We start from the raw sequence: 23,229 nt of genomic DNA, 5'->3' as shown, positions 1-23,229 counted from the left end.
TATATGCAACAGTTTTTACTTACAAAATCCAAAAAATAACACTTACACAGCACTTTCTATGTTCAAAACAATGCAGACACATTAACACAATTGTGTATGCAGTCTACATTATAAAAACAATATAAAACAGAGGAATTCATGTTCAGTCCCCAGAAGTGTTTCAGTCTCCCTTTACTTACCTCCCATAATTTTAGACTGGCAGTTGATAAATTCTGGCTTCTTGTCTGTAAGGTAGCGCTGACAAGTGTGATGAAGAATCTGAAAGAATGTGGATTTTTCGGAAGCCGTGCTTGCTACCCATTGGTCAAAAGCATTTTCAAATAGTAAATCAAATTCTGGAGAATCCTAGAGGAAAAACAACATTTGAATCACTGGTACTATATTTTAAAACTGATTTGAAAATTACATGTAGCAATGGACATTTTTAATAAAGCAATTTAAAATAAATTATTTTAAATGACAGACATTCACTTTTACAGCTGGTCTGAAATTCTTTTTTCCTGAAGAAATCTTTGATGAAAATGAAAAAAAAAAATGTTTCTTAATGGAAATTTCTAGGAGTATTTTCAAGTTTTCAATAAAAACTCAAAACTGAAAGATTTCAGCCAAAAATGAGAGTTGTAGTGCCTTATGGGGGTATAGTGTACTCGTGTGCCCTTTCTCCTCTATAAGTGGAGCAATGCAACACAGATTCCTGTTTTTGGAAGGGGGAGCTGTGCAACATGGATTCTCTGGTTGTGATGCATTATGGGAAATTACTCCAAATGGGCATTCCAGGCCATTGAGGAGAATGGGGACATAAGAATAAACTACAAGTCATAGTTTGGGTAGGTTGTAATGTTTCCTAAGAGGCTGCAGGGCTAATAGTCTGGATTCAACTTGGGCAACAGGCAGGCAGTTAAAAAAATACAGCCACATTCCAAACACTGTGCCAACTGCAAAAAGAAACAGACTCTGATCATAAGGAGTCTGGTGGCACCTTAAAGACTAACAGATTTATTTGGGCATAAGCTTTCGTGGGTAAAAACCTCACTTCTTCGGATGCATAGAGTGAAAGTTACAGATGGTGTTAAATTTGCAAATGAATTTTAGTTCTGCTGTTTCTCTTTTAAGTCTGTTTCTGAAGTTTTTTTGTTCAATGATAGTGACTTTTAAATCTGTAATAGAATGACCAGGGAGATTGAAGTGTTCACTTACTGGCTTATGTATGTTACCATTCCTGATGTCCGATTTGTGTCCATTTATTCTTTTACATAGGGACTGTCCAGTTTGGCCAATGTACATGGCAGAGGGGCACTGCTGGCACACGATGGCATATATAAAATTAGTGGATGTGCAGGTGAATGAGCCCTTGATGGTGTGGCTGATGTGGTTGGGTCCTCTAATGGTGTCGCCAGTGACTTTGTCCTCACATAAACACCACCCTATACCGGAAACCTACTGACCGCTATACATAGCTACATGCCTCCAGCTTCCATCCAAGACACATCACACGATCCATTGTCTACAGCCAAGCCCTAAGATACAACTGGATTTGCTCCAACCCCTCAGACAGAGACAAACACCTACATGATCTTTATCAAGCATTCGTAAAACTACAATACCCACCTGGGGAAGTGAGGAAACAGATTGACAGAGCAAGACGGGTACCCAGAAATCACCTACTACAGGACAGGCCCAACAAGGACAATAACAGAACACCACTGGCCATCACATACAGCCCCCAGCTAAAACCTCTCCAGCGCATTAGCCCCGACCTACAACCTATCCTAGAAAATGATCCTTCACTGTCACAGACCTTGGAAGGAAGGCCAGTCCTCGCTTACAGACAACCCCCCCAACCTGAAGCAAATACTCACCAGCAACTACACACCACACCACAGAAACACCAACCCAGGAACCAATCCCTGTAGCAAACCTCGTTGACTACTCTGTCCCCATATCTACTCTATAGCGACACCATCAGAGGACCCAACCACATCAGCCACACCATCAAGGGCTCATTTACCTGCACGTCTACGAATGTTATATATGCCATCATGTGCCAGCAAGCAATGCCCCTCTGCCATGTACATTGGCCAAACTGGACAGTCCCTATGTAAAAGAATAAATGGACACAAATCGGACATCAGGAATGGTAACACACATAATCCAGTAAGTGAACACTTCAATCTCCCTGGTCATTCTATTACAGATTTAAAAGTCACTATCATTGAACAAAAAAACTTCAGAAACAGACTTAAAAGAGAAACAGCAGAACTAAAATTCATTTGGGGGACTGGGGACTGGGAGTGGCTGGCTCATTACAGAAGCAGCTTTTCCTCTCCTGGAATTGACACCTCCTCATCCATTATTGGGAGTGGACTACATCCACCCTGATTGAATTGGCCCTGTCAACACTGGTTCCCCACTTGCGAAGTAACTCCCTGGTCTCCATGTGTCAGTATATAATGCTTGCATCTGTAACTTTCACTCTATACATCCGAAGAAGTGAGGTTTTTACCCACGAAAGCTTATGCCCAAATAAATCTGTTAGTCTTTAAGGTGCCACCAGACTCCTTGTTGTTTTTGTAGATACAGACTAACACGGCTACCCCCGATACTAGACTCTGATCATGTGGTTTGCTTCCTTCACCCGGCAATCTAGGACAATCCATCCATATCAATGACATGATATGATATATGCACTGATGTACAGCAATGAGCCACAACAGGACATGCATTAGTAGGCCATTGGAACAGGCTTCAGATATGTTTAGTCTTTTGCCTACAAAGCGCTCCAGTAATTTACTAATGCACGCCCTGGCATGTCTTACTATTAGAGTATGTCTGATTGAAAATTAAATAGAGAAGTTTATTGCACTGTATTCTTCCATTAAGAAAAATAGTTCCTGGTAGACGGAAAAGAGAAAATGGTATTGTATTTTCCATTCTAGTCAGAATATATTTAACAGCAAGGTTCCGAGTGGTTTCCAAACTGCTGCTGACAGGACAGCTTAGCACTTTTGGGCAGGGGTGGTCTGTTTCAAACTGACTTTTCCCTCTCCTTCCCCCTTATTGTCTCTCCATACATCACCCCTACAATGACACAGGAGCCTCCTTTATCTTTTCCCCCTCCACACAATTAGAATAGGTGTATGGATTTTTTTTAAAATTTCATTTTTCAGTAATGAGGTCTCAGATGTGCACTGAGAGGAGTTGGTACACTAGTACATCATCATTAAAAAAGATATGACCAATCAGAATGTGACTTTAGACAATCTAGGATCTCAGCCATACTCAATAAGCATGTTTCATTGTATAATGTATTTGTGTACTTTATACTACATAATGTTTATGACCACAAGATGTGATTTAAATCTCCAACTCCTAAGGCTGCACACATTAATTTCTAGCTGGTGCTTAAAAAGGTTTTATCTTTAACTAGCTTGTACTTTGCAAATCTGTTTGGTGCACTTAACACAGATATATGTTAGAAATTCTGAAAGAAGAAAAACCCAGATAATGACGATATAGCTCATTGTTGCAACCACTGTTATATATTTGCAGCAAATCTTGTACAAAGGTTGTCAAGTGAGGTGTCTATGAAAAGGCTATGATTTGCTGGTTATGATTATGCTATATGTATGCATGCATCATTTTTGTATTTGAAGTATTGGCCCTATAGTAGGAATTAAAATGTTTGCTCCTGAGGTAACTCCCACAAGGTAATGCCCAGCACATCTTGGAGGGACTATTCAAATTGAGTGGCCCATCGAAAGAACGTTTAACCGCAATGGACCATGGGAGAAGCCTATCTACACTTAATGGAATTTCCTGCTGTGACTAGGTGAAATGCATGGATATGTGACTTGCCTATGTGACTCCAACTCCGTCTTATTGCTGTAATTTTCCATAGTAAGAACAATGGGATGCCCTCCACATGGCAAAAGCTATAAAAGGCCCTGAAAACACCTCAATTTTGTCTTCAATCTTGCTTCTTAGTCTGGAGGAACTGTGCTACAAACTGAAGCTCTGAACAAAGGACTGAATGACCCATCCAGGCTATGTATGTACTCCAGAGACTTGACTTAAGCCAGCTCTTTATTCCATCACTGCTACAAGCATGAACCAAGAACTTTGCCATTACTGTATGTAATAGATTCCTTTAACCAATTTTAACTCTCACCCTTCTTTCTTTTTTCTTATAGATAAACCTTTAGATTTTTGATACTAAAGGATTGGCATCAGCATAATTTTTGGGTAAGATCTAAGATATATATTACCTGAGTGTGTGGCTGGTCCTTTGGGATCAGAAGAACCTATTATTTGATGAGATTGTAAAGAACCACTCATCTCTGAATCAAGTGTTTTTGGTGGTGATATAAGAACTGGAATGCCTGAGGAAACTGCCTTTATGTTTTCTTGTTAGCCAGTGTGGTGAAACAGAAGTTTACTTTTGTGGCTGGTTTGGTATATGTTATAAAATCACCACCACCAGTTTTGGGTTGTGTTTGCCCTATTTTTCAGCAGTTCATCCTGAATTTGGCATCCTCAGTTGTGACCCACTAAGGCACTGCTACAGGGGCAATGGACAGTCTACAGAGATTGCCAGTTTGTTGGATTAAGGGGGAGCCTGTAGGGAAGCATTGCACCAGGAAAGAGAGTAAGGTTTGTGACCTCTGCAAGGAACATATGCGTTTGTAGGCAGAGCCAGTTCCAGGAACCCTCCTTCCATGCTCTCTCCCATCTTTGCCTGTCCACAGGTATTGATCCATCTTATTCGAGAAAGCATCTAGGGATAGATTTCCAAGTTTTATATTGGATGCAGCTCCATGATGAACTGAAGGCCAACAAGGGTAGGCTTAGAAACTTATTCTTCATGGCGGTAAGAGAACAAAGGGGCTCTTCTTCCCTTTCAAAAGAGGGGAAGGAGACAGAAGCAGAAGAGAGAAGAGGAGAAAGGCAGGACCAGAAGTGTAGGAGTGAAGGAACATAACAGGAGTGAGCTTATTCTGCTCAATCTTCATCTTAAAATTGGGAGAAAACATGTACTGCTCCACAGGATAGTCAAGAGTTAGCACTTAAACCTGGGCACTTGAGAATACTTGCTTATACATCAGCATGCAAAGTTGGAAACTGTCCAAGATTTTTTTATGAGGAAGACCCCAGGAAGAAGGGGTAACGGTCATGATAGGGCCCCTTCCACCTGCAATTCGGATAGCAGTAGAATGGCCTTGATCCTCAACAATAAAAGCAAAAATCCTAACAAAGTTACTTTCTCTAGACGTGTACAATGAACTCACCCGATTAGAGTCTATACCATTAACCTGGCGAAGCTGCTCAAGCATCCACTGTGATCTCCTGACAAATGACGTGGAACCTTCAAACTGTTTGACTTTGGTAATAGATGCCTGGGAGGGTTTCTTGTTCGTCACTGAACACATAAAAGAAAGCAAAAAAGTATAAATACAGACACACATACAAACACATTTATGTATGAATAGTATTAGTAAAGAAGTGTTATTTACAGAACTTATGATAAAACAACTCAACACTACCTGTCAGGAAGACACTACTTTCCACAGCCTCAAGTATAAGAGAGGAAAAGGATAACCCCAACCTTTGATGAAAAGTACTATATATCAAAATATCAATCAGAAATTATCATTTTTGGGCAAGCACACAAAATAACAGTGACCTAGCACATTAATAACAAAGCAATGGATGCCTTACAAATAAAACAAGAAATGAAAAATAAATTTTGAGAAAAAAGAAAGGGAGTGTGCAGAATGCCAGGAAACACAGAGACAACCTAGAAAAGCACACAGCAGAATGACATGGAAAACTTGGATCACCATGCCTGTGCCAAGACCAGGAGAAAATGTAAGTGAGTTGTTCTGAGTGAATGTGCTTCACCTGTGGCATAGAAATTGCAGAGGATGGAGAATGTAAGTTTTCTTCTTTTAAAAAAATAAAGATGACTTGTATATTTGATTAAAAAACTATTCCCTTTGTTGTAAGTAACCTTTAATGTACATTCATTTACAATTATTTACTACAATTACAACATTTTAAAGTTATTAATTAATTACTGCCTCACAGTTTTCCTATACATTAGCTAATCTACTGTTAAGATATACTAATGATCTACCATTAGTAAACTAAAAGATGGAGCTTAAACACTACCTGCCTTATTCACTGATGGATTTTGCACATTAGTAAAGCCAGCAGGATTTGGCCCTCTGTACTGAACTTTGAATATGTTAAATGATAAAAAACTCCTTTTGCAATTCAAGATGATAAAATTTGCATTCATATTACAACAATACAAGCTTTAGATGATACGTTGGTCCTTTGGAGCATACATCCCAGGCATTCAAAAATCACCAAGTCAGGCCTTGAAAAATTATGAGATAGACTTAAAAACCATCAGATTAGAAAGACAGACAGAAAGAAATGTTAGGTTCCTTGTACTGTATTTGCCTTCTGGTTTTGAAGACTTTAAGGCACATTTGCTTCATATTTGCATGCTTTTCTACAGAACCATAAGAGCTAGAAACAGACTTTTAAAAAAGTGAAAGCTGAGCTTCTCATGAAATAACATGACTCCTAGAGCTGGCACTTAAAGACAGACACCAAATATTGTGAAAATGGGAACGCTGCACAGCACCAGGAGTCTGTTAAAGCAGTATCTTATCACAAGTGATGAGTCCGAACACACAAGTACTTTCAAAGCCTTAAACATGCTTTTTAAAAATACGTTACAGGATAACAGTCATAGTTTTGTATTAAAAATATCATATGCTATAGTTTCATGTACGCAAGTTTTTTATTTTCTGGTTCCCTATAGTAGTTAAGGGATGCTGGGCATCGAAGTCCAGATGCCCTTGGTACCTGCCAATCAGTGTCAGCTTTCCCTGGTTAGGGGGCTTCAACTGGTGAATCTCAGCACTTCTAATAAGCACTGGGATAGGAAAGTGGGCAACGGGGAGGCATTCATGGAAGGCAGAGATGGGAAGAAGCAGAAATCTTTCTTTTCCACCCACCAAGAGTCCAAAACATAAAAAGATTGTTCCAAACAAAAATGGCCTAAACCTTAATAACAGATATGAAATTGCATTGTTCAACACCACATACTCTTGTAAGCGCCTCTCTCGCTCTAGCATATCATTAGTTACTGTAATGGAAATATTCAAAATCTCCAAAGGGATGGGGACAAAGTTACTTTTATTCCAGAAAAAAGCAACAAAGAGTCCTGTGGCACCTTAAAGACTAACACGCATTGGAGATAAGCTTTCGTGGGTGAATGCCCACTTCGTCAGACTCATGCGTCTGATGAAGTGGGCATTCACCCATGAAAGCTTATGTTCCAATACATCTGTTAGTCTTTAAGGTGCCACAGGACTCTTTGTTGCTTTTTACAGATCCAGACTAACACGGCTACTCCTCTGATACCTTCTATTCCAGAGTATCCTTGTTACAGCGTTCTGACACACCACAGTGATAAATTTACTTCCTTGAGTCTCTAAGCGTAAATATCAAACAGGAGATGGACAGCAAGCCAAAATCTTGCCATATACTTAACCTATTTCCAGTCTTCAATTTTAACCACTAAATTGGACAAAATTTAGCACTCTAGAAAGGGAAATATGAGTATTTGATTAGCATTATTTTTATTAATTGTGTTCACAACATTTACACATTGTTCTTTAGTTTTTAATCCTGTGCCATGGGCTATATTTCCATCCAGGATCTTCACCTGCTTTAGGCTCTGGCTTTCATACTGATACACAGAATATGCCAGTGAACGTCTGTAAAATTGTCTCTAATTCATTGCATTACTGGCTGGTCTTCTGGTGACTTTTCCTGAGTGAACTCCTAGTGGAAATTACAGCGAGCCTCTTTTGATATATATACAATGTGACAAAAATCATTGTTTCCTCTCTGATGCCATGTCAGGATACATATTCCTTATTGATAAAACAAGCACTATACTTCTCAGGTCCGGAGGCATTACGAAGTTCCTTATAAGCCTCTACGCTGCTAAATGCTTCTGAAAACAGAACCAAAAGTTATGTCTGTGTCCTTGTTACCAGTTAAATATTCTTATTCCTGCACCCTTTCGCTGGCTTGTTTCCCATGCCTTGGCCTATCCACTCATTCATTTCTTCCTCCTCTTGTATTTTTGTAACAGTGAAGCAGCTAGATTGTAAATTCTTCCAATAGCCACATGCTGTTTGCCCACCTTCACTTGTCCTTTAACATTACTTTGGACTTTCATATCAGTGATTGATTCACAGCACCACAAAGTCTGCCACTAGTCCCTAACATAACAGCCTACACTTATTTAATATCCTCAACATTTAAAAAGTTTAGTTACTTATTTGCAGTATATAGTCAATACACATAGTAAACTATACATAATAATGACAGTACTGTCAATGTTATTTCACTGGATATTTCATAAACTTAATTGAATTTTGCACTAAAAAAAAAGGAAATAATTGAACCACAGACAAAATACAGTTTGATAAAAGTATATTGATTCTAGCACAGAACTCCTTAAATTCTTTCACTTGTTCAAATAAATAGGTTCCATGTACTTCAGAATAAAACAGAGATCATGTAAATAAAAAGCAATCTCAATTATATCAAACAATTTAATGTTTTTGGAATATAGTTAGTATAGAGTGTTGGGAACATGCCATTACACTTTAAAAATATAGAAAACCATACAACTTAAATAAACACACTATCCCCAGTGTTTTGAAATGTGCTTAAAAGATTAAAGCTAACTTCCAACAACAGGAAAAAAGGCTTCCTGTATTAGACTCACTCCCTAAACACAGAAAGGAGATGCCTTTTTTGTTGATGTAAATCATATATATTTTTGACCTCTCAATAAGTAGTTTAGGAACCATCTTACAGTTTTTAAATAACTATATGAATACTTTTTTATATCTTATTCCAGTCTCCTACTTCAGTTTTCTGTTGCCTTATGTTCTCTCCATGCACTTGAAAGTACATTATTATATCCCTGCATTTCTGACAATGCTATGTTGTAATTCACTGTGCTGGACAATTTGGTTATTTAATAACACTGTGTTATTACTGTTTTCCCCTTGTCCTCTGGATTAACTATATTTCTAAAATCCTTTTACCCCCAAGGGTGCCTGAAATGGAGACTGTAAAGTTTAGGGAGACTTGCTGTGTTTTTTGCTTTGAGGTGTTGACATTTAAATCTCTCCCTTTTTGAAACAGTACACAAAGCAACATGTGAAATTGCAGACGTATACATTTTAAATCAGATCTTCTATAAACATAGAGAATTTTTTCACTTCAAGGTCCCAGAAGCAAAGACAAGGTTTTCATCTCGAGACCAAAAACATCAAGACACTTGATCATGGCCTTGGATGGACCAAGAGACTACCTACACTTGACCAGAGCTCGGAGAGCCAAGAAGTGAATAACCGAACAATACCAAAAAGTTTTTTAAAGAAGCAAAGCTTTGGTCAGGCAGTTTCTACGAATACATAATACTTAAAACAAAAAACAAAAGATAACAAACCCTGTCTTCCACTGCCTCAACACCCATCAGATAAAGGGATTGCATCTACATTCATTAGTTGTTAGGGGGAAAAAATAAAGTCATTTACCTTTACTTAACATTGTCACAAATCAATGTATCTGGTTATAAAAAGACATGGTTTTGCTGATCTTCATTTGTTATTCAAATGCACCATTACCATATGAAAAGTTCTATTCTTTTGACATTATCTCAGATTTACACACACACACACACACACACACACACACACACATACACTCCCTAGTGTTTCCCAGTTACAGGAGAGATTCAATACAGTAACAGAAAATCCATTTCTGGGAGAATAAGGACAGGCCAAAACCCCACCACCTACATGCTTCCCAAGGCCTACAGACCAGGGAACACAGGCAGACACATCATATCTAGCCACAGTACTCTTACTGAAGTAATATCAGGACCCACAGAAACCATTCTCAAACCGCTCACCACACAAAGGGCCAACTTCTTCTAAGACAAAACTGGTTTCCTCCACAAACTCTGCAACATTAACAATCTACCGCTGAACACCATTCTTCCCACCGCGAATGTCACTACCTAATACACCAACATCCCTCACAATGACAACATAGCCACCTGCTTCAAATATTTACAAGACAATGGACAACCCTCAGATATCCACCCAAAACACATCACCAAACTCATCCATCCATTTCATTCTCACCAATAAGAATTTTACATTCAACAACAATCACTTTGTCCACACCATGGGAACAGCCAGGGATATTAGCATAGCTCCCCAATATTTCAACTTCTTCCTGGGACAGTTTGAGGAAGGATTTCTGGACAAATGCACCATCAATGGCTATTAGACAAGGTGGTCAGGGGTGCAACCGCATGCTCTGAGTGTTGCTAGTCTCTGTTTGCCAGAAACTGGGAGCGGATGACAGGAGATGGATCACTGGATGATTGCTTATTCTGTTCATTTCCTCTGAAGCATCTAGCACTGGCCAGTGTCGGAAGATAGAATACTGGGCTAGATGGACTTTTGGTCTGATCCAATATGGCTATTCTTATGTTCTTACAAAACCAATGTTATACCTGAGATACACTGATGATATTTTCATCCTCTGGATAGGCAACTTAAACTCTCTCATAGACTTCCACGACAGCAACAACCACCACCCATCCATTAAATTCCCTCTGGAACACTTCCACACTAGCATCAACTTCCTGAACACCATGATCAGCTTCAGCAATGGCACCTTACAGACAACTACATACAAGAAACCTATGGATCATCACACATCTTCATAGATCCAGTAACCACCCCAAACACACCAAGAAATCTGTTATCTACAGCCAAGCACTCAGATACCACAGGATATGCTCCGAGGAGAACATACAGGATACACACGTTAACACTACTCAAAACCACCTTCCCCAAACAAGGATGCTCCACCAAAGAAGTAGATGGCATCATGGAATGGGCCACCCAAATACCCCGAGAAACCCTGCTTCAGTACAGAAATAAACCCCCCTCTGATCACACACCTCTAGTTGCTACCTACCACACTACACTGGAATCCATAAGGGCTATCATCAAACAACTACAACCCATATTCATCCTGAAAGAAATCTTTCCTGAACCCCCTCTTCTGGCCTTCAAACAAGCCCCCAACGTCACTAAGCTCATTATCAGAAGCAAACTCCCCTGGACTAGGGCACACCAACTCAAAAGTGGCACCCTGCCAGAACAAAAGATGCAAAACCTGCAGACACCTTTACACTGCTAACACACTTTTCAAGATCTATGGGTCCTACCTACACTTGCCTAACACAACATATGGTGTACCTCATCCAGTGCACTAAATGCCCCAATAACAATGAGGTGGGGGGAAGCCAGACAATCACTACAACAATTTGGAATGAACTCACACAGGACAATGATAAGAGACAAAAACACCATGTCACCTATGGGTGTACACTTTTCACAAAGTGATCACTCTCTATCTGACCTATCCTTATCCTTAAGGGAAACCAGTCCTCATCCTTAAAGGAAACCTGCACAACACGTTCATGAGCCAGAGAGCTTAACATTCATTGCTAGACACTAAAAATCATGGTCTTAACAAATAGACAGGATTTGTGTCTTATTATAACAATCTGTAACCTATTAACTTACCTTTTTTTCTTATGACAACAGGGGTGTTAACGGACCACTTCACCTTGAATGGTCCCTTATAAGTAATTAGTGCATATTCTATTAAACTTATCTGTCCAATCTTGTATTTAGCTGTGACAATGAGTAAGTTTCCCAGACCTGAAGAACTCTGTGTAGCTGGAAACCTAGTCTCTCTCACCAATAGAAGTTGGTCCAATAAAAAGATATTACCTCACCTACCTTATCTCTAAAATACACACACACAGACATCACTTTTCCTTAAGGTACAGTAAGGCCCAGATTCAGCATTATATTTAAGCCCTATGGTCCACTTTTGAAGAGCAGCACTTCTACTTTCATAGCTCAGAGCCTTAGTACATGAACACTAATATTCTAAATCCTCATTCGCAATATGAGCCAAAAGCCGTCATAGTATATCAACTGTAAAACAATGTTCCATAAAAAACATTAGATTGTTTTAGAATCTGATGACAGACTACTTTGATTTATATTCATTTAAAAAAAACAACAAAACGTATTGCCTGAATCAACAAAAAAGATAGCTGGCATAATACTGGAATCTTGTTGATGCTGTTCATTCAGCTCCAATACTGAATAATATTAGAAAAAATGAAATCCTTGGAGAGGATTAGTTCAGGACAGAAGTAGTGATACTAAACATCCATTATGAAGTGCTGATGTTGCAGGTGATACACTACTGTATTGAAAAGGGAGATTATTTGATGTGTTTCCTTAATATTCTTTCAAGACTATCTACTACTACCCTAAATGGGGTTTCCAGCTCTGATGAGAAACAAGTGTGTTCCTAGGTCAGTAACACATGCTATTGACAAACAAGAGTCATTTGAAGTTCATCAATATGAAACAACTTCCGCAAACTGAGCCTATGCAGAAGAAAGGGGACAAGGCAAACCTCCATAGGATACTTACAAGTCTCAGACTTCGGACAGTCCTAGAGTCAGGGGAACGTTTCTATAGGAATTTAGCATAGCATTCAGATCATTCCATTCATAAGGTTGTGGATTGATGGATTCATGCTGTCACACCCCCGCGGCCCCCTCCCTCAGGGGGTCCCCTGGGAAAGCAGATTAGCACTGCATTTGCTAACGCTGTCGTAAGCATCGCAAAGCATTTGGGGAGGGTCAAAGGTGTGAGTGAGGAGTGAAAGCTTTCTTTGCAGGCTGCGAGAGGCCAAAGGAGGAGGAAGGAAGAAAGCAGAGAACAGGTTAACTCAATGCCTCAGCTCAGCCCGAAGATATGACGTGGACTCCAATCCAAGGTCATGGGCTCGAGAAAAAGTCTGCAGCTGCCCAGCTGTGAGAAGAGGAGAACTAAGTGGAGCAGGGCTGCAGAGATTGCAGTGAGAACAGTGACAGTGAATGAGACAGCGAAGACCAACGGGGGGAAAACAAAGTCTTTGGAGCTGGTGTGTTTTGGGAACGCTGTGGAGGCCACAGTGAGCCAGTTTGGACTAGTACAAAGAGCACCAGGAACGGAGGGCCCTAAAACGAAAACACCCCCAAAAGAACCCAGGACTTAACCCCCCCCCCCATCCTCCCGAGAGCCAAAGCAAGTCAGAGATCACAGCGAACCCTGGACGACCTGTGAATGGGACAAGAACTCCCGTCCACCCTTCCCCCACTCTTCTTCTTACGTTACACCCCAGGCTTGGTCAGCTGCGGGTAGTGCGGGTGTGAGTATGAAAGTGGGTTAGGGCTTGGGGCACTAAGGCTTTTTTCCTTCCTCTGAGTGATGTGGGGAAGCCCCCCCCCAAGCACTCTCCGCTGTTATTTTATTATTTTATTAATAAAGCTTTACAATTTAGATACTTAGTGTGCTCTTCATCTCCTCCCCTAAAGATTCTGCGGCCTCACCCTGATCACCTGACGCCACAGGCAGATTGGTAACATACATCTGCCACAATGCTCATTAAATGTGGGGTAATCAAAAAGACAGGTTCCAAAAATTGATATTTGGGCAGGTCTTGCTAGTAGGAAACAAGATATATAAGTGGTGGTGAAAGAAAAAAAACATCAAAAATCCCCTCTCCCACCCACCCCCCATCTCATGTTGGTTGGTCTCTTTAATCGACCTCATTACACCACTTTTTGTAGTAGGCTATGTTGTGGAGACATGAGTGTTCGAAGATACAGCTCGTTAATGTTAGTTACTCTTTGTTTAAAAATCCTTTACTTCCTAGGAATTCAATTTTATCTTATTTGGCATGATACTCTTGAAATACTAGCTGTTCTCTCTTTGGGTCCTATTAACCTTGAAGAGTCACATGTGGTTGAACAGATCTAGTTATTATTTCTCCTTGCATGTGTTATTAGTTAAGACAAACACTAAGCTAGAACTTCCAGAATGGCCAAAACCAATCTTCCCGTCCCTCACCAAACATATTTAAAAACAACTTGAAAACTTCCTTTAGTCCACGACGGCTTGACAGTGGCATGACAGACATTACACAAATGTATTGGCAGATTGGAGTAACATACTGATTACCTACTCATTACATTGCTTTTCAAATTAGAGCACAAAAACATAAGAATGGCCGTACTTGGTCAGACCAAAGGGCCATCTAGCCCAGTATCCTGTCTTCCAACAGTGGCCAATGCCAGGTGCCCCAGAGGGAATGAACAAGTGATCATCCCCTGTTGCCCATTCCCAGCTTCTGGCAAACCGAGGCTAAGAACACCATACAGAGACTAGGGACACTAGTAGCACTTTCACACAAGCTACACAGTGGGTATGAACTTTGCCAGCATCGTATAAGTCTCTTTTTTTTTTTTTTTTTTTAATCATTGGATCAAGATTGCAGGGACAGTTACACCTTCCAAGCTAAATCTTGACTAACAAATTATCCATCCACTTCAGCTAGGGCCTTCCATGATAGTTTAATTTAATAATCTATAGGAAATTTGATAAATTATACAAATTTAATAATCTATAGGAAAACAGGATTAACTGTGTGTCAATTTCAGTTTCTGTATGGTAACATAACTTTGCACCTTGAATTAAACCTATAAAGACAAACTGACTGAAGTAAGTATTAATCTTCTGGACAATGTTTTATTAATTTAGAATCCATAAATACATTGCAGACCCATTCAGTACACAATATTGTTTTGTTTCTGTTCCTTGCTCAGACAGATACAAAGAAATATATTAACTCATTTTGTCTTTATTTTTTTAAACGTGTCCAATGCTTTCTGGTACAATCAGAATGAAATGGAGATTTGAATAGTTTAAACATCAGCATTCTATGTTATGGCATGAAAAGTTTGGGCTGAGGGTAACCTCAAGGCATGGTGGCATGCTCTGGAACTCTGAACTAGGTTAATATACATCAGAAAATAGCAGAAATGTATTATGGAAAGATGACAGTCATTCCATAGTTAAGGTTTGTGCTAGCTTCTTGGCATTAGTCTAAATTTCTGCATCAGTCACATGATGAAAAATACGCCATGGTATCAAATGTAAGAAGGTTGCATAGGTTTAAGAGACATGCATCCAAGAAAAATATTGTTTCAAAATCAGATCAGAGACAGAGGTAGAAATATACAGATCAGATCTAGCTTCTTCATATTGTGCCAAAGTCTTGTAAATTGTTATGATCATTTGGCACAAACTGAAACAGAAACCTCTTCTAATTCTGGATCTGAAGCAGCAAATGCAAACCTCGCCACACAAAAAATTAAAGTAGTGCAGATATGAGGCTCCAGTTTTGACCCATGTGTCATTTAGATCAATCAATTTTATTTCTTTCTTCTGTTTTCTAAACTGTAACTGCCTGATTTGAAGCTATTTGTAATAATTTATGAATAATACAGCCTGCTTGAGGTATTGTGTTGTTTACTGTATGCACAAATTGAGTTAATTCACTAACAGGTTTGTCAGGAGATGCACCCAGAAATCTGGGGTTGGGGATGGAGGTCAGGAGGGGGGCGGGGGGAAGAGAACACGACTACGATCCTGGTATTCACTTCTTTATAATCACTTCAGGGACAATACAGTGCTATCACTTTTAAAGTCCACCTCTGACACCCTGCTGAGCCACCCAAACCAGTATAACAAGACTCCGGAGACACAGGGGATGACAAAGGACTTTGATTGGATAAAAAGGCAAGCCCTCAAAGACAGGAGCAGAGACACTACTGGGGAACAGACTGACACCCAGACCCCAGATGTCAGGGTAAAATATATCTGCCTACGTCTCTAGGTAAGATAGACACACATATAGACTGTTTAGTGTTTTATAAACCTCTTATGCCTTGTCTTGTTCCAACTGTTAAGATTAAATAATACTTTGTTTTAAGGAAGACTCTATTCACAAGCTCCTGAAGGGAAGAACGCAATGGAATCTGCTGGGTAAGCATGGCTGGCACACATTGTAACGTTGCACCCCGTCTAGGGAGAATAGCAGGATTCCACCCCATGGAGATAAAGGCAAAAGGCCTCATACCTGAAGGGGTGTACTAAGATCTGAGGCGAGTGAATAGTGCAACTAGCCCTGTAACTGTGGCAGTAAATATAAGCACCTATTTCCCAAATGGGAACTACAAAATAATGCAAAAGTACTACTCCATGAATATATCTATCTCAGATTACCCCCCCACCCCCACCCCAGCAGCCTTAGAAAAGAGAGAAATGGGCTTCATTAAATCCTGGCTCTGGTGGACCAAACATTTTTTAAACTGGACCAATTTTGAAATACAGGTTGCTGTGGTGGAGGTTTTTTTTTTAAATCTGCTTTTGAGATCTTGATTTAGGATTGATGCATTTAGCTCTGCAAGTCTTTACTTAGGAATAACATCTTCATTTTCTTTTTTGTTCAAAATACACTGTATGAAAAGTTCAAATGTACTGACTGCTGAAGATTAATAGCAGGCAGTGTGAAACTCTTAAATCCTCTAGCTAATCAGAAATTCTATGACAAATGGCTTGATTGCCTCATCGCAATACAACTGGAAATTCTATGTATTTATAAAGTGCTGAATGCATCAAATAACTACTGATTCAAGGAATTAGTGTATAAAGTCTTGGAGAAGTTATAAAGAAAGTGATTGCTACAATTGTTTATATTTTAACAAAAAAGAATTTTAGCTTTAACAGTGAATACAGGAAAAGTTGCCCACACTGCTTAGATTATTATTATTTTTTTAAATCTAGAAGATTTTTTGAAAATACCTAGACTGAAAACAATGGGGGTAGAATAATGCCATTACAAGAAATAAAACAGACTTTATATTTGTTTTATGAAAATTATGTTAAAAGTGACTGAAGATGGGAAATTTGTCACTGTCCATGGAAATGTACTGCATGGGTGTTAAGAGTGTGGTTAAAAGAATACCCCTAACTTGGCATTTCTTTGCTTTTAAGGTTTTTAGTCGGGGTAGTGTCACGCCTAGCTAACCTTAATTCCTTGTAAAAGCTCATTTATGGAATGTTGTCTAGGGAAATAAGAGACACAGGCAATGAATAGTTAGTGTATGAGAGTTCATGTGAAAACTTAACAGCTCCTTCAAACCTTATCTACTGAAATCCACTGTGTAGATATATACAGTATTTAAAGTATGTTTAATAATTATGAAAATCAAAGTGTACTTTCTTAATGTGGATTTTTTTTTCAGTTGGACACCTTAATTTCCCCTCACAAAATGAAATTAATTAGGGTTGACTATTCTTTGATTTATGAGTATACAAAGCATCAAAAGTGAACATTTAATACTGATATTTGAGGGAGTGAGAACATTTGTAAAATATACAAGTAAATTTCCTTTCATTTTAACAACAGGGGATTTTTATGGCTCAGTATAAAAAAAAAAATCACACACTGGAAACAGATTGACAATAGTCAGGCTGATAACTTTTATTTCATATCATAGTATGCCTCTATAATTCTTTCTTAATTGTAAGAGTGCTGCTCCTTACAAATATCATTAAATAAACTATGAAGACAACACTCCTATAGGCTTTCAGGTTCCACCATGTATAGTATGACTTCCATTGTGTAGCCAGGGCCGACTCCAGGCACCAGCCGAGCAAGCTGGTGCTCGGGGCAGCAGCTTGTAGGAGGCCACTTTTTTTTTTTTTTTTTTTTGCTTTGCCATTCTGGCTGCCCTGTTTTTTGTTTTCGCTTGGGGCGGCCAAAAAGCCAGAGCCGGCCCTGTGTGTAGCACAAGTACATAATAAATTTTATTTATCCCTACTTTCCTCCTTCTCTTTCCCAACCCCTCAAAAAGAAAAAGATCATTTAAAGAGACGTGTGAATTTCTCTGTGTCCTAGAAGATGATGATCTAGTGAAATCCGTAGTCCAAAAATGGTTAGCAGTATCCTGGATATATATGTATCTTCAGTTCATAGTCAGAATTAACACATCAGGCTTCATAACATTATGTTTAATACCTGATACAATCTGTATCTGGGAACTATATCTTGCAATGTTGGTAGCAGCAGGGGAGAAAAAAATATTTTTCTAATAGGCTTTTTAAATCTGATTTGAAGACTTAAATTAAATCACTGATGTTATGCATGGGGGTGAGAGAGTTAAATTGCAGCATTGTATCCTTAAATACAAGGGAACTCAGTACTCAAAATTTGTCTTTTCCACTCCCTCTCCCCAAACTTTTATATCAATGCAACCAGTTCCAATCCCTGAGGAATATATATTACAAACTTTCAAAGACAACATATCAATTGAAATTCTAACATTCAAGTTCTCAAAACTTATGTGATGAATTATATATACACAATATTACCATTTACTAAAGGGAGCTATGGTTTCTGACCTTCAAGTACAGTATCTTTTTTGTTCATCTGTCCAATTTCCACTCAATTGCACACCACTTTCTGGGTCCACTTTTATATTCAGAAGGAGAAGGTGCGAAAAAAGTGACCATGCTGAAATGCTACAAAAGTTTCAGAGACCTTATGACAAATCCTTTCTTGTAAAGATTATAAAGAACACAGTCTGTAAGAAGAAAAGATGCCCCTGACAGGGATTTCACAAAGCTTTCAATTCTTATTTGAGATTTTTAAATCATTTCTAGTACGTGAACTATCAGAAAAGAGATGCACCTTTATTCCTCTAAAAGGGAGAAAGAACTTTTCTTTCTTCTCTCAGTTATACAGCTATCCTGGTGCAGTGTTTTCCAAACTTTCAAAAGCTGAGTCACCCTAATTCAGGAAAATAAAACCTTCAAACTGCATAATACTAGCAAGGCAGCATGGGGGCAACCTGCACTATCACTGCCCAAAGGGGCCATGTACCATATTTTGGGAAGCGTATCTACAGGGCAATTTTTGACATAGTTAATTTGTGTGTGTTGTGAAGTGTTGTTTGCAGTATGATTCTAGAAGTGGAAAGGCCTGGGCTCAGGAAGTTTCCCTAGTCACAAGCCCTCTGCTGAGGGCACAGTCTCCTAACCTCATAAGTTAGGAGCAGAAACTTGAACATGATCTCAAATTGATTTGGCAATGTAGAGTTCAGAGCACTGGAGTGAAAACAGCCCCTGAGTTCTATACAAAGAATAAACAGTTATCCTAAAGTGACTCTGCCCACTGCTGCAGATCCATTAGACATCTTAGCAGCAGGCACTGATTACTAGTGTCAAACTCAATAACAGATTGAGGAGAATGTGCAGTGATATTTGATTGGTCCCCACTGCTCATTGAAATGAATATAAGATCAAGAAAGATGTGAGATGGTCTGACAGTATCTTCTTCATTCTAACCCAAGGAAGAGAAATTAGGAGGCCAGATAATAGTTGGTTAGACCATCAATACTGAGCGATGTCTTCAAGAGCATGAGCTGGACAGTTGTGTGTTAAAGGGTTATTAAGAAGTTTCTGTCTCTTAGGAGGCACTGGTAATCTTTGTCATTGGTAGATCCAGTCCATTTTTCACCATATAAGAGGGTCTATTTCACCTCAGATGGCGAGGCCTTCCGCCAGATCCTTGATATAATCCATCTGTGGGAATGGGAAGGCAAGGGAAGCTCGCTAAGGGCAAGTGGGTCAATAGCCCTCTTTCAGTTAGATCCTGCTTCTAGGAGCAGTGAATCTTGAATGCAAACCACCTTTTTTCTGCAGAACAGAATGAGAAATTCTCACAGTGGGAGATATTAGACTCCTAGATGGGATGAAGCCAGGCCATTTTGACATTCAACTAGTTGAGTTTTCACAACTCCTGTGACAGAGAAGAACCTCTTAGGGTTTCTTAAAGCCATGCAAATGGCCACAAAAACCTCTTACACTGTAATTGGTTTTCTGACTCTTGCACTCTTACAGCTTACTTTTTTGTTGTTAAATATTTGTTTCAGATCATTCGTGAAACAGTGACCTGTGGGGCTGATGCAGGGGTGAGATAGTGCCTAGGGGCCAAATCTTCACTAGTTGTAGACAACAGATGGTGGGCATGTTCTACTAGTTCATTCATACCCTAATCCTGTAGTTGGACAACAGGCACCAAGAGAGAGAGCTATGGATCTATTAGATCCCAATGGCAGACTAATATAGTTGGTTCACCTCTTTGACAGGGGGTAAGAACCCTTGTGACGTTCCCCTCTGGTGTTGTCTGGACCGGTGATCAGCTAGGTCACCCCAATTCTTGACTCTGGGAGCTAGTCTTACCCTGCTCTGCTGTGAGAACCCCCTTCAGAGTCAGGTGAGCATTACCTCATCGCAGTTCCAAACTGATCAAAGGAAAGGAGGTGATTCTGTTGTTGCTGCCTAGGCCAGCGTCCTTTGTCCCATCCACGACCTGATGAGGTGTGAACTGCCCCTTTGCTTCTGGCTGCCTCTGCCTCCATAGCCCTTGTGTGTGCAGCCTCCTCTCTGGCTGCCTCTTTTTCTTCTCTCTTCCTTCTTTTAACTCTAGTTCTTTCCGTTGTAATAACCTCTGGTGCTCCCTCTCCTTTTCTGCAATCTGCAGCCTAAAAAGCTCCAACTTCGCAATTGCTTTACTGCTTTCACTCATTTTCCTGCTTTCTTGTTCTTACTTCCCTTTCCCAAAATAAGCAAACAGAAAATAACAAAACTGTGACCTCCTCCTGACTGGTATTAGCCACTGCACTTAAAATGACAAATATAAGTGCTTAAAATGTGAACTTCATTTGGAGTAACAAGCCGTACATACACCTTTGCTCGCTGTACCACTGTGACGTTCCCCTCTAGTGTTGTCTGGACCAATGATCTGCTAGGTCACCCCAATCACTCTGGGAGCCAGCCTTACCCTGCTCTGCTGTGAGAACCCCCACTCCTCACAGCTGGACCCTATAAGAAGGCTGCAGGGCAGAGAGGAGTGGAGTCTCTCCCTGGAGGGCAAAGGGAGAAGAACTGGCTCTTAGAGAGAGAAGCACCTAAGATAGAGTAGGGCTGGGCAGGGCCAGCAGGGGCTGGGAGAGCCCTAGGCTGATGACTGCCATACTGGACCCTGACACAAAAGGGCAGAGAAGGTGCTGTGGCTATAAGGAAGTGGCCCAGGGAAGCAGGCAGTAGAGGAGAGTTGGAGGAGGGCAGTAAGTGGCTGCTGTTAAAGGGTCCCTGGGTCAGGGCCCAGAGTAGCGGGTGGGCCTGCTCCCCCTCTTCCCCCCCCCCCCACTTGCCAGTGACTTGCCTAAGCCAGACTGCAGTTTGCCCTTGGAGGAAGGGGCTAGACTGAGGACTAGTGAGCCACTGAGGCGAGTGGTAGAACCAGAAGCTGCTGGTCCCCTAGAGGGGGGAGGAGGAGCTAGCAGAGCAGGCACAGCTGGAGGGCAGTGTCCAGAAGCAGACGCCGTGGTCCAGGAATGACGTGGATCCAACTGTGATGACAGTGGAGACGGAGAGAATAACAGTGGGTGAGACGCCACTAGCGAAGGTACATCGCTGAAAGAGCTAATTCCCAAGCCAACCAGCAGGAGGCACCACTGTGTTGAGTCTGTGCCTCATTACAATCCTATTTTCAGTTCTTCATAAAATTTTGTGAATAACAACGTGGGATGAAAGTAAAGAGAAATGGTTTCCAGACCCAAAATGTAATAATTAGCTTGATTGTTTACATATTAACATACTCTTTCTGCTAACTGTTCTACTGCTGCTGATGAATATCTCCTAAACACAGCTCATGATGGGAAATGTAAATAAATTGTGGCACAAGTTTAAATGTAAAAGAAACAGAATAAAAATTCCTGAACTCACTTGCAGACCTGATGCATGAAATTAAAGCATCCTGTATCTCCAGTGAAGACTCATGACTACGGTATGATCTTGAAGAGACACTTCAGCATTCAAAAAGCAGAATGAAAGACTTAGTATTTGGGTTCTAACCTTCTGGTAGTGGTGAAAAACAAAGAGCAATAAATTTACCAGAACAAGGCAATTTTGCAATCCATTGTTTTTTTCCTCTCTTTTTAATTCTCCTATTGCTATGAGAAGTACAAACCTTAAGTAACTGTTTACAGCTAGAACTCTCCATTTCAGCTTAAGAATAAATTAAGTTTGTTTAATTGTCAAACTTTCACTCTGCCAACAAAACTAAGCCACATTCTTAATTGAACTTGGCAGGTCATTTTGTGTTGCGTTTAAACAGAATAGCTGAGGTGATTAAAATCAGTTTTTATGAAACTACTTGTATTAATTTCTTTGAATGAATTGTTCGATTGCTAAAGAACATAAATATTAATGTTAGTTAATATTTGTGCTAATATTTTAATATTTTGTTGTAGTTTTGTATTTTAAAACACTGACTTTACAGCATCATGTATATATGTTTATATGTACTTAGAATGCCGCTCTACTATGCAGATTCTTAGTCATTTTGGGGATTATAGCTTCCTGTTCTCACAGAGCTATTAATGAGGTTAAAAAAAGTGAAATTGGTATTATATGCGTCAAAACAATTTTATTCCCTATGTTCCATAGCTGAGCATTATAGGCCCCACCGTTCGTTTAGGAAATGCTCTTGTACGTGGTTATTTTTCTACTTTGCAAGATTTTTTTTCTTTTTATAGGAGTTTGTCAACATGACGACATCTACTCATTTTGTAAATAGTTCATAAGAAGATACTTGCAGTTCTACACTTACTTCTGAATCTCCATTACAATTTTGTTTTGTGGTAAAAGCAGTTTCTATGTTTAAAAGACCCACACAAACAAGAGAGGAATACTGTGAAACTGACTGGAGTATAAAGTGGCTTCCCCAGTCCAGAAAACAGATATCCACTGTGGAGATAAACTCCCTTCAGTGTGTTCATCCAGTCCAGCCAACAGGTACAACTGACATGAGGATCATCCGGTCATCCCCTGACATTGCTAGGAGGAAAGGTTGGATGATATGGGAGTGGAACTGAGCCCACAAGTCTCTGAATACGGCCAAAAGACCGAGCAGGGACATAAAGGACTGGACAGATATTCTGTGGCTGCCCTGATAGCAGGCTCTAGTTTTATGATCATTTTCTGGAATAGAAAGTCTCTTCTCTCTGGTATTGACATTTGCCCCCAGGACAGTCAGTCTGTGAATATTATATCAGGAAGC

At 39.9% G+C, this 23,229-nt stretch overlaps 1 protein-coding gene across 2 annotated transcripts in view; it reads right to left on the bottom strand.

Moving 5' to 3' along the window:
* Nucleotides 1-23,229, bottom strand: part of STXBP6 (syntaxin binding protein 6) — a 248,495-nt gene that overhangs the window by 61,547 nt on the left and 163,719 nt on the right. For both annotated transcript variants that reach the window (XM_034769311.1, XM_034769312.1), the window contains exons 3-4: nucleotides 5,286-5,416; nucleotides 180-345 (exon numbers count right to left, since the gene is read on the bottom strand). In XM_034769311.1, the coding sequence (XP_034625202.1) occupies nucleotides 180-345; nucleotides 5,286-5,416 (297 nt within the window). The remainder of the gene's footprint in view (nucleotides 1-179; nucleotides 346-5,285; nucleotides 5,417-23,229) is intronic.

The sequence above is a fragment of the Trachemys scripta genome, chromosome 4 (genome assembly GCF_013100865.1).
Source record: "Trachemys scripta elegans isolate TJP31775 chromosome 4, CAS_Tse_1.0, whole genome shotgun sequence".
NCBI lineage: Eukaryota > Metazoa > Chordata > Testudines > Emydidae > Trachemys > Trachemys scripta.
The sequence above is the reverse complement of the archived record's forward strand: the minus strand, read 5'-3'. Positions and strand labels throughout refer to the sequence as shown.